The 18,465-nt window shown below is 43.5% G+C and overlaps 1 protein-coding gene across 6 annotated transcripts in view; it reads right to left on the bottom strand.

Annotated features, from left to right (window-relative positions):
• The window catches only part of COL6A3 (collagen type VI alpha 3 chain), a 120,448-nt gene that overhangs the window by 55,123 nt on the left and 46,860 nt on the right, over positions 1-18,465 (bottom strand). For 5 of the 6 annotated variants that reach the window (XM_048869348.2, XM_075118154.1, XM_075118156.1 and 2 more), the window contains 9 exons: positions 15,441-16,037; positions 13,931-14,497; positions 11,591-12,208; positions 9,447-10,046; positions 8,165-8,767; positions 5,462-6,061; positions 2,986-3,332; positions 2,158-2,236; positions 623-768 (listed from right to left, as the gene is read on the bottom strand). In XM_048869348.2, coding sequence (XP_048725305.2) covers positions 623-768; positions 2,158-2,236; positions 2,986-3,332; positions 5,462-6,061; positions 8,165-8,767; positions 9,447-10,046; positions 11,591-12,208; positions 13,931-14,497; positions 15,441-16,037 — 4,157 coding nt within the window. The remainder of the gene's footprint in view (positions 1-622; positions 769-2,157; positions 2,237-2,985; positions 3,333-5,461; positions 6,062-8,164; positions 8,768-9,446; positions 10,047-11,590; positions 12,209-13,930; positions 14,498-15,440; positions 16,038-18,465) is intronic. The other variant, XM_075118155.1, reaches the window with a different exon arrangement.

Here is an 18,465-nt window from a genome sequence, read left to right as displayed (position 1 = left end):
ATCTGGACGAGGAAGGTCATAAAACTGGCAGCCGATACTAAACTGGGGACAACTGCAAATGCCAATGAAGATAGAAAATCATTGCAAAGAGTCCTAGAGAGATTACATAGATGGGTGTAAAATAATAAAATTGCAAGCTAGTTCATTATCAAAAATATTACTGAAAGGCAGCTATCCACTCAGGGGAAGAAACCTAGAAAGCAGCGCTGCTAAAGAGATTTAATGAGACACAGAATAAGAGCAAGGTAGCCACAAGTTTGTAGTGCTAATGCAAATGGCATATAGAGAGATCTAACTTCTTGGAACAGGGAAATAATAGTCCAGTTCTATGGCATCGCATCTGGAGTACTGGGTTGAATCCTCAGGGAGTATAAACTGGCATAGCTCCTCTGAAATCAATAGAGCAGCACCGGTTCACACAAGAAAGTCAGGATTTAATTTTATTCACTTGCAGCATCCACAAAAATACACAAAAGAGTTTAGATGCACAGTTTAGTCTAGATGCACAGCTCATGTAAATCAGCAGAGCTCCATGGATGGAGGATTTCCACCCGCCAAAGATCCGGCCAGAGTCTTTGTAAAGTTTCTGCTCTATACAAGCTGTTGGCTCAAAGTTACTTACAAGTTGTTCTGCCAGTTCGAAATCTAAATCCAGCAGATTTACTCTGAGAGGCCTGTTATACGTGAACCCACGTCCAAACTCTAACTGCATCACATCCTCAAAACTTGGCGTTCTCTCCAGCCCCACAAAGATGAGCGCCTTTATACCTGAAGGATTGGAACAGAATGCATTTCTGTGAAAGCACCAGCAAGATCCGGAAGCATGCATATTGTAAAATCTAACTATGGATTGTTCCTGTCTGTCTAACTGGAAATCTAAAGAAAATATTGGCACATGTTTATTAACTTGAATGATTTTAGGGGACTGGATAATGCAAGGGATTAACGATCCATCCGCCTCTCTCTGGGTTTGAAAGTCATCACGTTTAGGTGCCAGTAGGTAGTGGATGGGCTACACACACAGCGTTTCACCTCTAGGTCACCAGCTTGACTCCAATTTGCTTCATTTAATGGCTGAAACACCTGGTGGCTGGGCATTTGTCCTTATAAAGCTACTCGGCCCAATGGGGACAGGTGGCCAGATGACCAAAATTGTCCTCATGGGGTTAGATTCCAGGTGGCCCCATACCAGGGTGGTGCAGTAGGGAGGGAGCGAGGAATTGCACGGCTCTTGTGTGGGCTGCAGACGATTGGGTCAGATTTGCAGCTTCTGCGCTCAGGGCTGTCCCAAGATGCTCCCGCTAGGAGCACTGTGCCCAGAAGGGGGCAGGAAGGAGAGAGAACCATGGTCAGCCATGAGAGCGTGCTGGGCCTATGCTGCACTCTCTAAAGGGGTGTAGCAGTTTGTACTGCCCGCAGTGCACCAGGAGGCAGAATGTCTCCAGTGACGGTGCTGAGTTGCTCCTTAACAGTACAATCTAGCCCGTATATAATTCCAGGTGCAAAGAGCAAAGGCAGAGGGTCCCGTCCTGCCAGCTCTTTGCCTCTGGAACTTGCCCTGCAGCTAATGGGAGTTCTGTGTACAGAGGGCTTGCAGAATCAGTCCACGAATGAGTGTGGACGCTGAACTCCCATTTCATTCCTTTATCTGGTCCCTTCAGACCCTATCAGCAGCACAGGGCGGGGCTTGCACGGCCATTGCCAGTGCTGGACCTGCTCTGTACCTGAAGGATTCCATTTCCCGTCCTGCGCTGTCATCACTTTGGATGAAACAGATGAGCATCCCAGGAATCCTCAGCCGTCACAGGTCACAAGTGATCAGTTAATGTAAGCTGACTAAGAGCTGTGTGGATCCTGGATTGAACTCCACCCTGTGCCCCAAATTCTGAGACATTCAGATTCAGATCTGAGGCTGTTAGCATGGGCTTGCCTCTGCCCGTGATATACCATACACAGAGTCTCGGTCAGTGTAACGCCTCCATAGCATTATTCAAAGGGGAAGAGGATTAAAAACAGCAAGCGTGTGTGGAATTCAGCTTAATACTGACCTCACCATTCACAGAGTCATCAAAAAGCTGAGTGCACCTCTTTTATTAGAAGCCATGAGCAAAATGAAGCAAAATGAAAAGTAAGTGTCCTGGCACTCTAACAGAATACCTTCTCTTTGCAGCGCGACTGATGCAGCCTCCAACTGGGCCATTCCAGCATCTACGCCATCAGTTAGGTGAATTACCACCTGGGAAGGAAACAATTCAAGTCAGGCCTCAATTGGGAAACACAGCCACATACAGCGATACAGTAAAATGTTTGGCCAGATTCTCAGCTGGTGTCCATTTTGCTTTGTTCCATTGCCTTCAATGGAATGATACAGATTTACACCACACTATTCAGAGCCGATCTTGCAATAACGTACTTTCCTCAGGTGCACATTTTGTCTGAGGTCACTCAGACTAGCTGATCCTACTGGTCCCTCCTGCCCTTCAAATATATGGATTTTTGGCTTGACGTGCCAGATCATGTTACTCGGATGTACATTTTCCAGTTAGTAATAGCTACAGCTCAGTATATGGCCCAAATCGGTATTCACAAACATTCGCCTGAGCGATACTCAACAGTGTTGTTCCTGTACAATATATTTTAAAATGACACTTAAGTGCAGCAAGACAATATGGTTAAGATGCTCTAACAAGGATGCTTTGTTTATTAATTTCCCTGAATCCATTAAACTAAAATATATACAGCAATATTCCAAGGGAAGAAATAATGGGAAAAAACCCAGACATCTAGGGATCTTTGCTTTTCAGTGTCAGGAAATCTTTCATGCTCGCAACATTTCAGTGGGGCAATTTCCTACCTGGTGTAAACTGGCAGAGCTAAGTTCACTTCTATGGAGTTGTGCTTGTTTAAACCAGTAGAGAATCTTGCCCAGTGTGTTTCAGTTTCCAAGAACATAGAAAAACCTCTATGAGGAGAACCGAGACTTACTTTCACGCTGTCGGCAGGAGCTGTTCTAAATTTGTCCTGGTAAGATCTCAGCGTCTGTGGCGTCAGAACATATGGACCACGGTTGCGCATGTCTTGGAACTTCTCAAACAATTCCGGCTGGTACTCGGAAAAGTCAAATCCTTCAATGGCTCCAGTTGGTGTTTGCGCCATGATTGCCACTCGCACAGTTGGCTGCTGGTTGCCAGTACAGCTGATCCTCTGCATCTGGGTAATTCGTTTCAGAATGATCTCTACCTTGGACTCCAATGCTCTCTGAGAATTAAATATATTTTGCCCGGGTCCAACATCTGAGACATCAAACCCAAGTATCACATCCAGTTTGCATTCTGGGGAGGAAAAATGTGTAGAGTCATTCAGACACAGAGTAAGCAGTGGGGGGAAGTTATTTCACTAGGAGGGTGGTGAAGCACTGGAATGGGTTACCTAGGGTGGTGGTGGAATCTCCTTCCTTAGATATTTTTAAGATCAGGCTTGACAAAGCCCTGGCTGGGATGATTTAATTGGGGATTAGTCCTGCTTTGAGCAGGGGGTTGGACTAGATGACCTCCTGAGGTCTCTTCCAAACCTAATCTTCTATGATTCTTCTATGATTCTATAATTGCTTCAGAACAGAGCAGGTACCGAACTCTGTTTATTTTTTTAAAATTGAGTCGCTAATTATCCATCTGTTGAATATTATCTGAATCCTAGATTGTGAGCTCTTTGGGCAAGCGACAATCTTTGTGCTATTTGTTTGGACAACAGCAAGTACAATAAGGCCTTGATCCTGGTTTGGATCCCTAACTACTACTTATAATAATAACAATGAATAAAAAGTGGTTATATTGGGGAAAAGGCCTATGTTTTTCTCAGTGTAGCTATTGTTTAGAATTTGACTTAATCTATTAAAAAACAAATAGGAAATGAATCCGCTAATAAATAAATGTGTCATAGATTGCATGGGGAAATATCTTGTTTTGCCTCTGTGAAAGCCTGTCCATCCTTTAACAGTGGGCAAGTGTTTTCTCCTTTCATTTGTTGCAATTTCCCATTTGTCGTCCAAAACTAGAGTTTCATTTTATCTTGATTTGCACAGAATTACAAGTCTTGCACTATTTTAGGAGAGAATTAGTACAAAGATTTAATATGAGACGCAAAAAGTAGAGTGGTTTAAGCAGGGCATTGGGAGCCAGGACTCCTGGGTTCTATTCCCAGTTTAGTGGCCAAACAGTTTTGTATCATTTGGCGTGGCAGGTAGACTCTGTTAGCTACAGTTTTATCATCTGTGCTTTATCTACTTCACAGGAATGTTGTGAGCCGTAATCGATCTCTGTGAAGTGTTTTGAGATCCTTCGATGAAAAATGCAATGATCAGTGCAAAATGTTATTCTTATCTGTATCATGGGCATGTCTAACTTTTCCCCAGCGGGGACCACATCTTAATAGAGAGATCATCACACAGTCTTCCCTCCCCTCCCAGTCCATCCACAGGACCCCTACCAGTCTGGATCCCCTTTCCATTCATGCAAGAACCCTGCAGAAACACCAGGTTCACCCTCCTTATTGCCAGCTTCTTCTGCGTGCATCCTGGCATGTCTGCAGCCGTGCAATCAGCTGGAAATGAGGAGGAGCAAGCATCATGTGACCTGGGCTATCTACAGAATGACCCACTAGTTGTATGGTACTTTCTTTTGTGGATGTCTGGCGCCAAACAAAGTCCATCACTCTGAGGATGGACCAATGAAATAGATCCTACAATATGACAATGTGCCCTGAAAGTTAAGGGCAGACCATGACAAAAGGGGTAAATCTCACTCATCTTCTCCCCACAATCCTTAATCCTCCAATGTATATAGTTATACCCAGTTCTGGTTTAAAGGCAAAATCCACGGTGAGGCCACCTGTCAAGCTGGAATTCACTGGCATAACATGCATACTAATCTTGGGCAGTTAGTTTTCAGTTTATCACTTAGTAAGCCTTTGGTCGTGAAAACTAATTAAGACAGTACAAAGGAGCTAGTCAGATCAGATAACACTTAAATCCACAGGGCAATATTAGATCATTTAGTAACTGTTTTGTTTGAGGTGGAGATACTATCATTGTCAACACATGATCAACCAACCCTGAGTGCAGGGGACTGGACTAGATGACCTCTCGAGGTCCCTAGGAATGCCTGTTGGGATTGTTATTTGACACATATTGCAGTATCACCCCACGTGTTCTAGGCGCTCCAGAGATGCATAGGAAGGCATGGTTTTAGTGCCAAAGAGCTTCCCACCTAGGGAAGAGTTTACAGGCTAGGGCCGAGACCATGCAGGGCTGAGCCCACTCACTAGAATGTGCAAGATCCAGGCTTAAGAAAGCCTGGCAACAGGAATACAACGATGCTCTTGGAGGAGTCTGTTTAAAGCAAACGAAGTGCTCCAAGAGGAGAACTATACACGGAAATAATATTTTTACCACAGGGGTACTTGCCTCGGGATTCACTCACTCCGGGGCACAGTTGCTCTTCCATAACAGCATCGAGAGTAATCAACACTTGTTCGTTCAGTTCCGACAGTTCCTGGGCTGTCGCCACCCTGAAAGCAGTGGCACTATCACTGGACAGCTTGCTCACCTCATCCAGGTCAATGTTTTTCACGCCAACGGCAAACACCTTGACCCCTGCGTTTGTCAGGGCCAAGGCTGCTGTCTGTCCCTCGTCCAAAGGCTCGCCTCCGGTCACAATAAAAGCAACTTGAGGGACCCTGTCCTCCCCCCTGCTCCCAGCCTCTTTCACAAAGTGCTTTGCCTGGATGTGTTTGATGCCTTCTCCTGTATTAGCCACTCTGCCCCCTCTATAGACTACTCTGTTGATAGCACGTAAGATCTGGTCTTTGGTGGTATAGTCCTTGAGAAAAAATTCATCCGTCACGTCAGAGTTGTACTGGGCCAATCCCACTTTAATGGATTTATCCTCTGAATAGAGAGCATCGATTATGGAATATACAAATTGGATAACTTGCTGGAAGTTCTCTCTCCCTAAATTGATGGAGCTGTCCAGCAAAAACACGATGTCGACTTCCTTTTTACCATCTGAAACAGTTAAAAAGAAGGTGGGTATTAAATGCTTTGTGGCGCCCAGAATATTGTCTCAAACAATAGAGGGAAACGGACCATTCTTAAATTGTCGGCAAAGGCGACGTGCTGCGCGTAGAAATAATTCTGCGTTGCCTTTAGAAAAATGTCTTGCCTTGGAAAATACGGTGAGCAGTAAGACTACAGCTAATTCAGAATGAGTCAGGGAAGGCCAAGCCATTGAAAAGTGAATTGATGCCTCCTTTTTTGGGTGGCCAATCTTAAAGGAGCCCGACTTTCAATGAGCAGGCGGCTGCTGCGTTTTCAAAAAGTCAGACCCGTTTAAGATGTCTCTTCTTTTGCTAGCACCCAAATTCACTAGTCACTTTTTCAAATCTTGGCCAGAATATACAAACTGACACAAACCCCAGCTCACACCTCACCTTTTTGGGGATTCATATTAGCACCTGAAGTCCAAAGTCTCCCTTGTCCCCAACTCCGCTCTGGCCCCTGCTCTGCACCTGTGCTGCTAGCCTGCTAAATCCATAGCAGAATCGGTCAGTCTGTGCTGGGAAAATGTCCTAAAGCACCAATGAACTAGAAAAGCCCTCTGAAATGTGAGATTTGAAGAAACTAGCCAGCAAAGCAGGTTCTGCAAGATTTATTGAGACCACATTTTGGATTTGGCAAAATATCAACCAGAGATGACTTCTTGGGAGAAAAGAGACCAAAGCAACAGGAAGGAGAAGAGAATCAATATGCTTAGGCTTGAGGCAACCATTTAGGGTGACAGATTATATGCAGAGAATACAAAAGGCACAGTTCAGGTCATTGAAAGAGACAATGACGGTTACATGGAGAAAAGGAGTGTCTGTATTTCAAAAGCTTTGGAGGAGCACCAAAAGATTATGAAGAACCAAAGAACCAAACATTAAGAGCTTTGTCTATCAAGGTTCCAGATTAGGGTACCATTGGGTGTAATTCATTACTGGGTGCCAGTGAAAAATCAAACAAGGAAAATTCTGAGCAAGCAAATGATAAAAACAGTGATTCACACACAACATGCAAGCACTCCAGGGTGAAGCCAGTGCAGAGAACAGGATAGATTGGGGGGAGGCAGGGAACAGAATTCCAAATGCCAAATCTAAGTGCAAAACTTCTATTATTTTAGCAAAATGCCTGCTTCTATTTTAAGATGAGGAGAACTCCTAAATATAGTCCTGATCCAAGGCTCTTGGAAGTCTGTGGAAATCTTTCCACTGACTTCAGTGGACTTTGGAGCAGGCCCCATGTGAAGTAATGATATGTTTCACTACCACTTCCATCTCATCTTTATGTTTCTTCAGCAACACAAGCAGTTTTGTGACTGCTCAGAAGAAAGGGGCCGTAAAACATAATATTTATGATAGAGTCATGAAGTTTAAGGTCAGAGAGGACCCCCAGATCATCTAGTCTGGCCTCCTGTATAGCACAGGCCAACAACATCACCCAGCACCCACACACTAAACCTAGCAACCGAAATGAGACCAAAGTACGACAGCCCATAGGAGACTAGACTTTATGTGCCATGGACAGAGAACAGGAGGGACCAAGGTGCACCAGTGCCTGAGGCCCCCACAATGTCAGGGAAATGATTAAGTGAGACATACACAGATAATCATGGAAAGTGACCCGCACCCCACACGCTGCAGAGGAAGGAGGAAACCCCCCCCCCCCCAAGGTCACTGCCAATCTGACCTGAAGGAAAATTCCTTCCCGACCCTCATACAGCAATCGGTGAGACCATAAGCATGTGAGCAAGAGCCAGCCAGCCATGCCCCTAAGAGAGAGAATGCTCAGTGCCACCTCAGAGCATGGGCCCACCCCGCCCAAATGTTATGCTATGTAATATGTTATTTATTTTTATGAGGAACATATTTCCGTCTTATTCACATTCTAAATTCTACCATTTTCCAAGTTCTGCAAGGTCCTTTCGGCGAGTATTCTTTAGTGAAATGCAAGCACAGGAATAAGGACTAAAATACATTAATTCTGAACAGCTTTACAAATTACGATCATTTTATCCCATGTTGCATCCCGAAGGTTTCCCCTAGTGTATACCAACATGAATAAAAGACTGACCAGGAACTGGAATTGTAGGAGGTATGGATGTAGACTCTTGAGGTTCTTTTAATGATTCGATGAATCTCTTTTCAACGGTTGGGAGTTCTGTAAAATCTCTGATTATGAATGCAAGTCTAGGATCATTGATAATTCTCTGTAACTGAGTGCTGTCTGCATTCCTTGCTCCTACACCCTGGACTTTAACCCCAGTGGATGCAACCAAAGCAGAAGGTCTAGTCACATCATCCTGGGACCTCCCTCCAAGGAGGAGGACTAAATGCTGGGGGACCCTGTCTTCTATTCTGCTCCCTGCGGACTTAACAAAGTAATTCTTCACAACATAGTCCAGTGCTGCTCCAACGTTCAGTGGGGACCCTCCTCTGAGCCTCAGGCGGCGTATGGCTTGCAGAACGGCATCTTTGGTCTTGTGTTGTTTTAAAAGGAACTCCGGGAAAACAGTATTGCTGAATTGGGCCACACCAATTCTCACTTTGTTTGGCCCAACGTCCAGCTGCTGAACAATTCTGATGATGAAATCTCGAATGTGTGCAAGACCGTCGGTCCTGACGCTGTCAGAGCTGTCGATGAGGAAGATGATGTCCTTCTCATTGCCGTCCAATTCTGTAGAACAAAAACGTCAAGGAGAGAGGAAAATTACTGACATGAAAAACCTCCTTGCTTGAGCTTTGCTGTAAGGTTTCTGAGCAATCCCTTCCCAAGGATGACACAACACATAGGATCTCTGATGAAGCTCCATTCACCTGAAAAATATAGCACATATGCTTTGTTTTTAAGGGGGAATGTTAAAATGTGCTATCTATTAAAGTGAAAACCCACTCTTTAGGCATGAGAATTGGAGTTGGTTTCTTTTGGGGGGGTGGGTGTTTTTTGTTTGCTTCTTTTTGGCTTTACCAGTCAGTTTAAATTTACATCCAAAATTATAATCATATATCACCCCAAATCCTAATCGCCTGTAATCTGATTTTTATTTTTTTTGCATTTATTTCCTTAAATGTTCCTAACCGCATTTGGCCCCAGATTTATGCTTATTTTAACTAGAAAACTCTTCAAAGGGCTGCAGATAAGGTAAGCAATATCACTTTTGCCCAGAAAACCTTAGCCCTCAATATCTCCATGAAATCTCTAATGAATCTCCATTCTCCTGACCGCGCAATGTGCTGTATTTCTTTTTAAGGGGAAAATCATTTGTTGGCAGGGAAAGAATGGAAAGTTATTTGCACTTTTAGCAATATCTACATTAACAGCAACACAAAGGCACCGAGTGATCAGACAATATTACCTGAAGGGACTTTTATGTCTTCCAGGAGCCTTTCTATCTGTTCTAAAGTCAATGTTCTAATAGGGGTCAGGAGCTTCTGATCTAGGCTGGGTAGTTCCTGGAAGCTTCTCACTGAGAATGTATATTCAGGGCTGAGAGAAATCTTTGTCAGCTCCTCAGGATCCACATTCTTTCCGATAGTCAGAGGTGCGACACCAGTTACTTTGATTTGGAAGGCAGGGTCCTCTACCTCATCAGCAGATGGGCGGGAATAGAGTAATATTAAAAACTGAGGGACACCTTCCTCTATGCGACTTCCAGAAGGTCTTGTAAAGATATTCTTCAACACATACTCCAGGGCAGCTCCTACGTTAACCCTTTGGCCTAATTTGGGCTTTAATCTTCTTACAGCACTCAGCACTTCATCTTTGCTGGAGTAAACATTGAGAAGAAACTCGACCCTGGGATCGTCACTGAACTGGATCACAGCAACCCGGGTGGCATCGAAACCCACATCCAGGGAGCTCACTAGCCGTTCAATCAGGCCACGGATGAAATTGAACTCAGCGGTAACAAACTGGGAGCCATCAATGAGAAACACAACATCCTTCTTGCTGCTCACTGTCAAAAGAGAAAGAGTTCAGATGATGCACATATGCCCAAGAGTTGCATTGGTAAATGATCTAAAGGGCAAAAGTTGAAGGCACCCACAGATGTGCAATTATACATCATCATTTTGGGGGGCAACAGCAAGCAGCACCAGGCTGAAATCAGCTGTCCAATGAAATCTATGTGTAGGATTAAATAGTGTGGAAATCTAGTCTGCAGTCCTCATACACAACTCTGACTTACAACATTTGGAATCCAAGCGAGGGTAGACCCTGCAAGCCACATTCTGTCCCACATTCACACAATCTCACTTTAATACAGCCACTAATTTAAAAAAATAGGTATCACGATTTCATTTAGTGCACAGAGGGGAGAGTGTCAGAGCTCTCTCTTGGCCATGTCAGGGAACAGAAGCATTAAAGCCCCTTTGCTCCCCTGTTCAGATTGCAACCCTGGCCATGTGGGGAGAAACAATGGTTGCTCTCCTGATATGAGTCCTCTGAGTGAAGACCAGGGAGGGGGCTGAGAAGGCAGGGAGTCAGAGGAGCCCTGGCTCCACACCTAATCCCTATTCACTGGCCAGACTAGCTTGCCACACAGATGAGGTCGTAGACATGAGGATTATCTCTGAGCCACAGGTCCTTCTCTGGTCTTTTCCCAGAGAGGTGCAGCCCCATGCTACCCCTTACACAAGGCAGATTGCAAGGTGACCATCTAGACATGGAGAAAGTGAGTTCAGTGACACCCCACTCTCTTTTGCGTCACTAGATTGCTCTACACTTGCCATCTGAGAGTTATTTTTCCTGTTGCTGTTATTTCATAAAAGAAGGTTTGCTTCCTGATGATGAGCTTTTCTACCCGGTTTCAGGTCAGAGCAAAGTTCCGTGCCTGAATTATAAATGTCTGAAAAATCTAGATAGGAATCTGCATTTACATGAAAATGTCAGTTTCTTATCTAAATGATCTAGTTTTCTTTTGGGGAAGGGGGGGGCAGAAATTATCTGGTCACTAAGTTATTGATTAATATATCACCTCATTTATTTATTGTAAGATAGCCTGCATTGACTTCAGTGGACTGAGTAGACATAGCGGTCTGCCCACATGGACCACAGGGTAGAACTGGGGCCTATAGAATCATAGAATATCAGGGTTGGAAGGGACCTCAGGAGGTCATCTAGTCCAACCCCCTGCTCAAAGCAGGACCAATCCCCAATTTTTGCCCCAGATCCCTAAATGGCCCCCTCAAGGATTGAACTCACAACCCTGGGTTTAGCAGGCCAATGCGCAAACCACTGAGCTATCCCTCCTGTCCTATAAAGGTATTTGAATGACTGGCAGGAATTACACAGATCCTTGCAAACCCAGGTACAAATGGGCAAATAGAGGATAAATTGGCAGGGAGATGAGGTTGGTTTTGGAACCTTAATTGTGAATGCCTTGCCTTTCCCTCTCTGCATCACAACCATAATGTTATTTAAACATCAGTTTTTTGTCTCTGAATCTTACTCGTATGCGCGGTGCTCTGCAGACACAACAGCCAAAAAACACCTTCTCACCTGGACTGGGTGTTGGCAATTCGAAATCCGGAGTTAGCTGTTTAATTTGTTGCCTGGTAAGCTGAGTGACTCGCTCTGAGATGACCTGCTGTACGGTATCCAGTTGATTGAAGTCGGGGATGGCAACAGCAAAGTCTGGGATGTAAGAGATGGTCTGCAGCTCCGTGATATCGGCATTTCCAATTCCAATGCCTAAAGGCACCATGCCTCCGGTCTTCAGGGCCACCGAGGGCCTTCTCACATCATCTCTAGATTTGCCAGATGTCAGCAGAATCAATAGCTGAGGGACACCTTCAGCTATTCTGCTGCCAGCTGGGCTGGTGAACACATTCTTTATGACATAGTCCAGGGCTGCACCTGTATTAAGAGGAGCCCCTCCCATAACGGACAGGCCCTGGATGGCACTGATCACATCTGATTTATCAGAGTAGGAGTTCAGAAGGAACTTGGGTTGTATGACGTTGCTATATTGCACCACGGCAACACGAACCCTGTCAGAACTGACATCCAGGCTCTCGACCACTCTTTGCACAAAGGCCCTCAGTGCAGGAAAACCACTTCTGGCACCATCTGAGCCATCAATCAGAAACACCACATCCTTCTTCTGACTTTCGTCAGCTGTTTATGGAGACAATGAGGGGAGGGGAAGATAAGTCAGATTCTCGGTGTAAAGTAGACATCCCCTGTATAAAATGATTTGCAGAGAGAGGAGAGGCTTGGGATCTTAGGTCATGTATCACTATTGACTTTGCTTTAGCCAGGCAGTCAAAGGCTCTTGACTAATGGACAGATAGATGGAAATCCAGTGAAAACCCTGCGACATCATGTGCTGGGTGATACCTTCTTAGTCAGGAGGGGCTCTATACTCTTTAGTGGAGGCATCAGCCTTCAGCAAGGGAGGACGAATGGAGTATGTAATCAGGGGCCATTTTCTCCTAAAGCGATCAAGGGTCTCTAGGGAGTGGAGCACATTAGCACCAGTTGACTACTCCACATAGAGTACTCTAGAGAGGGGTGGAAGATGGAGGAGAGACAGAGGGGAAAAAACGTCCCTGAGGATCATTCTAACCTAGAAATAAGTAATGCTGCACACACACAAATTCCACAGCTGATTGGACAACGGTGAAAGTATTTTTGTGACAATAGTTCAGCTGGCTCAAGCCAGCAGGATAGAAAAGTGAACTAAAATAAAAATGAAAAATTTTCAATCATTTTTGTGAAAAAAGTAGTTGAACATTTCTAAAAGATAAAAAAATTTGATCCGTTCTACTACCGAACAAACTCAGACCAAACTTCAGAACCCTGCTGCAGGCCAACCAGTAAGCACTCGTTGCCTGTCAAAGACCGGATAAGGTTCATCTGGCTAGAACCTTCATGGAGGCTTCATGTTAAGTATGTTGCATTTTCCATGTCTCCATCTGCTGGTGGGAGGCCATAATACCCATTGTCTTTGTTGGCAAAGCAGGGATGTTTCACCAAAAAGGCATGTGTTCACAGATGATGTCTGTATGATACCATGCTGTTTAGAATTTTGATGATTGAATTGTTACCCTTTTGTTATCCTTTATTCTAGTTATGTCATTTTAATTTCCTCCTGTTATAATTGCAACTGATTCAATAGCATTTAATTTACTGGTTGATATCTGGGAGCAACATATAAAAGCTCTTTGTGTTTCATTCAAGGAGAAAGATAGACAAATGAACCTAGGATGGCAAGCAATAGATTTATGCACTGGATTGTCAATTCTGCCATACTCCTCTTTCCTCACACCACTTTCAAGAAAAACAAAATCAGTCTGGAAGAGAAATAGAGACAACCATGCCCTAATTTGCTCCTTGTAGCCCTAATCCAGCAAAGCACTTAAATCTACTCCTACTGACAGTCTCTTTAGAGAAGAGACTGTCCATTACACCATATTTGCACAGTGCTTAGCACAATGGGGCTGCAGTCTCTGTTGTGGCCTGCAGATTATACTTTATAAATATAAATCATAAACCATAAGGTAGACTTTTTACTTCAATGAGACTGTTTGTGCCTAAAGGAAAGCATGCACTGAAGTCAGAGCCTGAATGAAGGAAAAGCAACGTAGACTACCACTTGCTACATAATTATTTTAAACCTCAATCATACTGGGCCTGAGCCAAAACATACTGAAGTCAATGGGAGACTTTTCACCAGCTCCAGTGAGCTTTGGATCAGGCCCAGGATCCATTGTTTTGTATGTAGTTTTAATTTATGATTTATAATTTATAATTTTTGCAACATTTTTTTTAGTCCTCTGAAACAAATTTGATACGTTTCAACATTATAAAAACAAAAGAAATGGTGGCTTTCCATACCTGGTCGTTGAATTTCTATGGTTTTCAATAAGTTCACTATCTTCGGTTGTATGTCTCCAATTCTAGGAAGGGAATCGACTTTTAGAATGAACTCTGGAGCATAAACTATCCTTTCTAGTTCTCTGAGATCGGCATTCTTGGCTGCGATAATAAAAACGACAACACCAATTCCTTTCAGGGCCTCTGCTGGTTGTTCCACGTTGTCAGTAGATCTCCCAGCAGAAAGCAGAACCAAGAACTGAGGAACGCTTTCTTCAATCCTGCTTCCAGCACTCTTCACAAACAGATTCTTCATTGCATAATCCAGTGCAGCCCCCATGTTCAGTTGTTTCCCAGTTTTTATCTTCATTCGTTTCACTTTCTGGAGTATTTCCTGCTTGGATGGGAGTTCATCAAAGGTGAACTCCACCTGGACGTCGTCGCTGTACTGAGCTACAGAGACTCGGATGGCATCTGGCTTCACATTGAGCTCAGAAATAGTTCTGTGCACAAAGTCCCGGACAACAGGGAACTGCCCCAATAGGTTGGCTGAGCCATCAATCATGAATAAAATATCTTGCTTACTCTCTAGAACAAATAGAGAGAAAAAGAAAACAAGATGTTAAAACCTTTTTATGGTTCATCATGGAAACTTTTCTTTTAAGGAGCCGGATATTTAAAATGATTGAGTGATTTTCATTAACTGAAGTATCTAAATGGAAAGGGACACTTAACCTATTTCACTTTGGTCACCTTTTAATTTCATTGACTTTCCAAAGCAAAGTGGAGCATCTGTTATCTATTTGTCAAATTCCTCTTAATTTTCTCATTTCCAAACAAAATAATCTTAATCTTTTTAATAGCCCCTTCTGAACGGAGCCACAATAAAAGAACTCTGGGGGAAATATTTATATATATCAGGTTAACGTTAAACATGACACAAATATTTTTGGAGATAATGTCAGAGACTTTCATTAACTTTTAACTCACTATCAAGAATAAATTCTATCCTCCTCTACACCTGGACCAGCCCGGTTATTTCAGTGGGGTTGCAACTGAGGGTCGACTCTAGCCTTTTATGTTTAGGGTTTGCTTTTGCCTTGGTTGATCTTTGCTGTTCTGCACTATATTAATCTCTCCATTTCATTTTTTGTGGGGAGCAGTAACCACTCCCTACATGTGAGCTGGTCCATTCAAACACCTATCATAGGCACTAATGTATCCCAAGTGGTCAGGATACAAAGGCTACGGGGACAATTGGGCAGGATATTTGGTACAGTGGTCATAGACCCATTCTGAGCTCCATTTCAGTGCTGACTCAGCAAGGCACTTGAGCAGTTGCTGAACTTTAAGCATGTTAGTGGTGACTTCAGTGGGTCAATGGGTCTACCCACATAAAATTAAATAAAGGGTTAATGCTTTGCTGGATCAGGGCCTTGGACAAATAAGAAGTTGTGCAACATTCAAAGTAAACAATCAAAAGAAACAAGACCAACTTAATACAGTCAACATGAAGAAAGGTAGATATTACCTGAAGGGGCAAGTGGAACTTCTTCCACACCTCCACTAACATATGTTGTTAAAGGATTAATTAACTCCTGTGGTAAAGCTGCCAGAGAACTGAAATCATCCACAAAATACACCATTCTTGGATTAAATGCCATCTGCTCAAGTTCTGCCTTATCAGCATTTCTAACTCCAACACAAAACGTCAGCACTCCAGCCCGAGCTAATGCATTGGACGCTTGTCTGACTGCGTCAGCAGACTGCCCTGCTACAAGCAGGACCAGGACCTGTGGAACTTGTTCATCTATTCTGCTCCCACCAGCTTCAATGAAGTGATTCGTAAGGACAAAGTCTAGTGCCGAGCCAGTATTCAGCACTGATCCCCCTCTAGGGAACAACTGCCTCAGGCGAGTAATGATCTCTGCCTTGGTTGGGAATGAGTTTAAAAAGAATTCAGTTGTAGGAGTGTCACTAAACTGTACTAGGCCAACGCGTACATTGTCATTTCCAACATCAAGGTCGTTAACTAGGCTCACAACAAAGTCGCGTACAAATGGGAAGTAGGCATTTCCAACGTTGAGTGATCCATCCAAAAGAAAGATGATATCCCTTTTGCTTTGAACTGCAGTGGAGCACAGAAAATAATGTGAGACATCATAGAAAACATACCAGTATTTGTCATGTGTGCATACAGTATGCACTGTACACACATGTATACCTTGTTAGAGAGAAGGGGGGAGTAGGAGAGAGAGAGAGAGAGAGAGAAGTGAAGAGAGAGTTTCCAAGAGAGTAACAGCACAAAGATTATGTGAAGTTATTGGATGTTTTGTTTTTGACTTGTGCTGCAAACAGTATTTGAATGGCTACTGTTTAGAAATGGAGCCTCGTCCTTGTCTGCTGCATAGAAAATGCATATTATTACTAATGCCAATCAGAATGGTTATGTATTCTGTAGTTACTCTGGGTCAGAACCTCAGCTGGTGTAAACTGGTTTCATTGACTTTAATAGAGAAACACTAATGTACACCAGATAAGAATCTGACTCTCTGCAGTTAGTCTCCATTTACACTGGTGTGAGATAATATTTAATTAAAACTTTGGGGCTTCTATTAACACCTTATAGAAAATATGAGCTCAGTAGTCTGTAAAATACACTGTGATCTGAATCATGGTCAAATATAGTGAAACCAGTACCAGAGACCATCCTTATGAGACAATCTCCCATTCCAAGTGACTGCCCCCAAAGCATAGTGAGCCAGATTCTGCTCTCAGTGTAAATCTGAGGTAACTCCAGGCTCTAGTAAATCTGAGGTAACGCCAGGCTCTGGTACTAGAGCACCTGTCTTAAGTAACCAGTTTCGGCTGGTATTTTGAGTGGTCACCTTAAATATCTTTCACTGTATGTTGTGTTTTTAAGTAGGTGTTACTCGTGGCTGTATTGGGGTGACTATGTAAGGTGCTTGTGTATCTCCACCCTCCTTAGCTGCAGAACGGCAGATTTGCATTTTGCTGTCAGTGACTGAGAGGAACTTCCCTCTTTGGGGATGCACTGCCTGATCCTGCACCCCTTGCTTAGGTCCCAATTCCGGCCCCTCGTATTGATGTTGCATAGTACCTGGCCCAGCCATGGTCCCCTGCAGCATGGAGCATCAGAGCCACAGAGCCAGCTCAATCCCACTAGAGGATTCGCCCTACATCAGCATTAGGGCCTTTTTGCTCTGGAGAGGTGCAGCAAACGGCAGGATCTGGGCCAAAATGTCACAGCTTTAAAATAGTATCTCAGCCCCTTAGATAGTGCTAAATCCCACTGGAACACTTAGGGTAAAATACTGGCCCTGTTGATGTTAATGGCAAAGCTCCCATTGACTTCCATAGGGTTGGGATTTCACCCTTGGAATCTCCCTTTTCCAGTTCCCGCTTCTAGTCCTTAAAAGGTCCTGTGATATCAGACTTTAAAATCATAAACATCCCTATCTGCTGAAAAGCTGCCGTTGCTTCCGGAACAAATCTGGGCCTCTACCTGGGATCAGTTTGGGGGGAAATTCCACTTTTAGGGGGATGCAGGAGCCAACTTTTCTCTTGTAGGTTGGTTTAAAAAACTAAGTCTCGTGTTTGAAGCTGCTGAGGGGTTTGAAATGTTAGGGGAAGTCCCCGGGAGATAGACTAGTGGGCTGGAGACGTGGTCCTATGTTTGAGATAAACTGCATAGGAATGCAACGGATTTATCACTTGCCAATGCAATTTATAGCATGCCTCTGCAATTGATCATATGGATGCCAACTCCACATACATATATAGGCATGTATGTATATACATTCCTCTATTCTTTCTATAGGGCCCTAGTAACAGGGCATTAAAAATCAAAAGGGCAAAATTGGTCCCTTTGGAATGAAATGATTTCTGCCAAATTATATAGATTAAGTTGTTCTTCTCTGTTCTCATCTGTGGTCACCATTCAAGGCCTTGATGCGAGCTAATATCCTTAGATAATCTACTGGAGTGTCATACTCAGTAGTACTATTTGTAATGGCCTGTTGCAAGGGAACATTTACTTGCATATAGTGTTTCTTTATGGCTTTGTTTATGACAGAGACAGAGAGACAAAGAGGGAAGCTACATTTATAAGTTTTAAAGAACAAAAAGTTTAAGGACATTTTTACTTGGCGTTTTGAAATAAAAATGTCAGGGTTGACATGTAGCCATGCAAAACTGTATTAGCAGGAAACACATTTTGAAAAAGCTTGTTAAATGATAGATTCTTTTCCTGTGATATTCATCTTAATTAAGGACCAGTGCAGGCAAACTGATTTATAAAATGGCAACTCTCCGTAGGGAGCAGTCATTGTGTTTTGAAAGGATTCTTAAAACCATACAGGTTTTCTGCACCCTGGGTTATCATTTTAGTAACTTGAAGAAACTAGAAAATGATACAGTCGTGATCGAATTTCACTTCAGTCAATGGGAATCTCTCTAGTGACCTTAATGGGAACTGAAACAAGTTAATTGGGGGCCTTAATTGTCTCATGTTTTCATGACATGGGACTGAAATG

The sequence above is a fragment of the Caretta caretta genome, chromosome 11 (genome assembly GCF_965140235.1).
Source record: "Caretta caretta isolate rCarCar2 chromosome 11, rCarCar1.hap1, whole genome shotgun sequence".
Lineage (NCBI taxonomy): Eukaryota > Metazoa > Chordata > Testudines > Cheloniidae > Caretta > Caretta caretta.
Note: the sequence above shows the minus strand (reverse complement) of the source record. Positions and strands in the feature narration are given on the sequence as shown.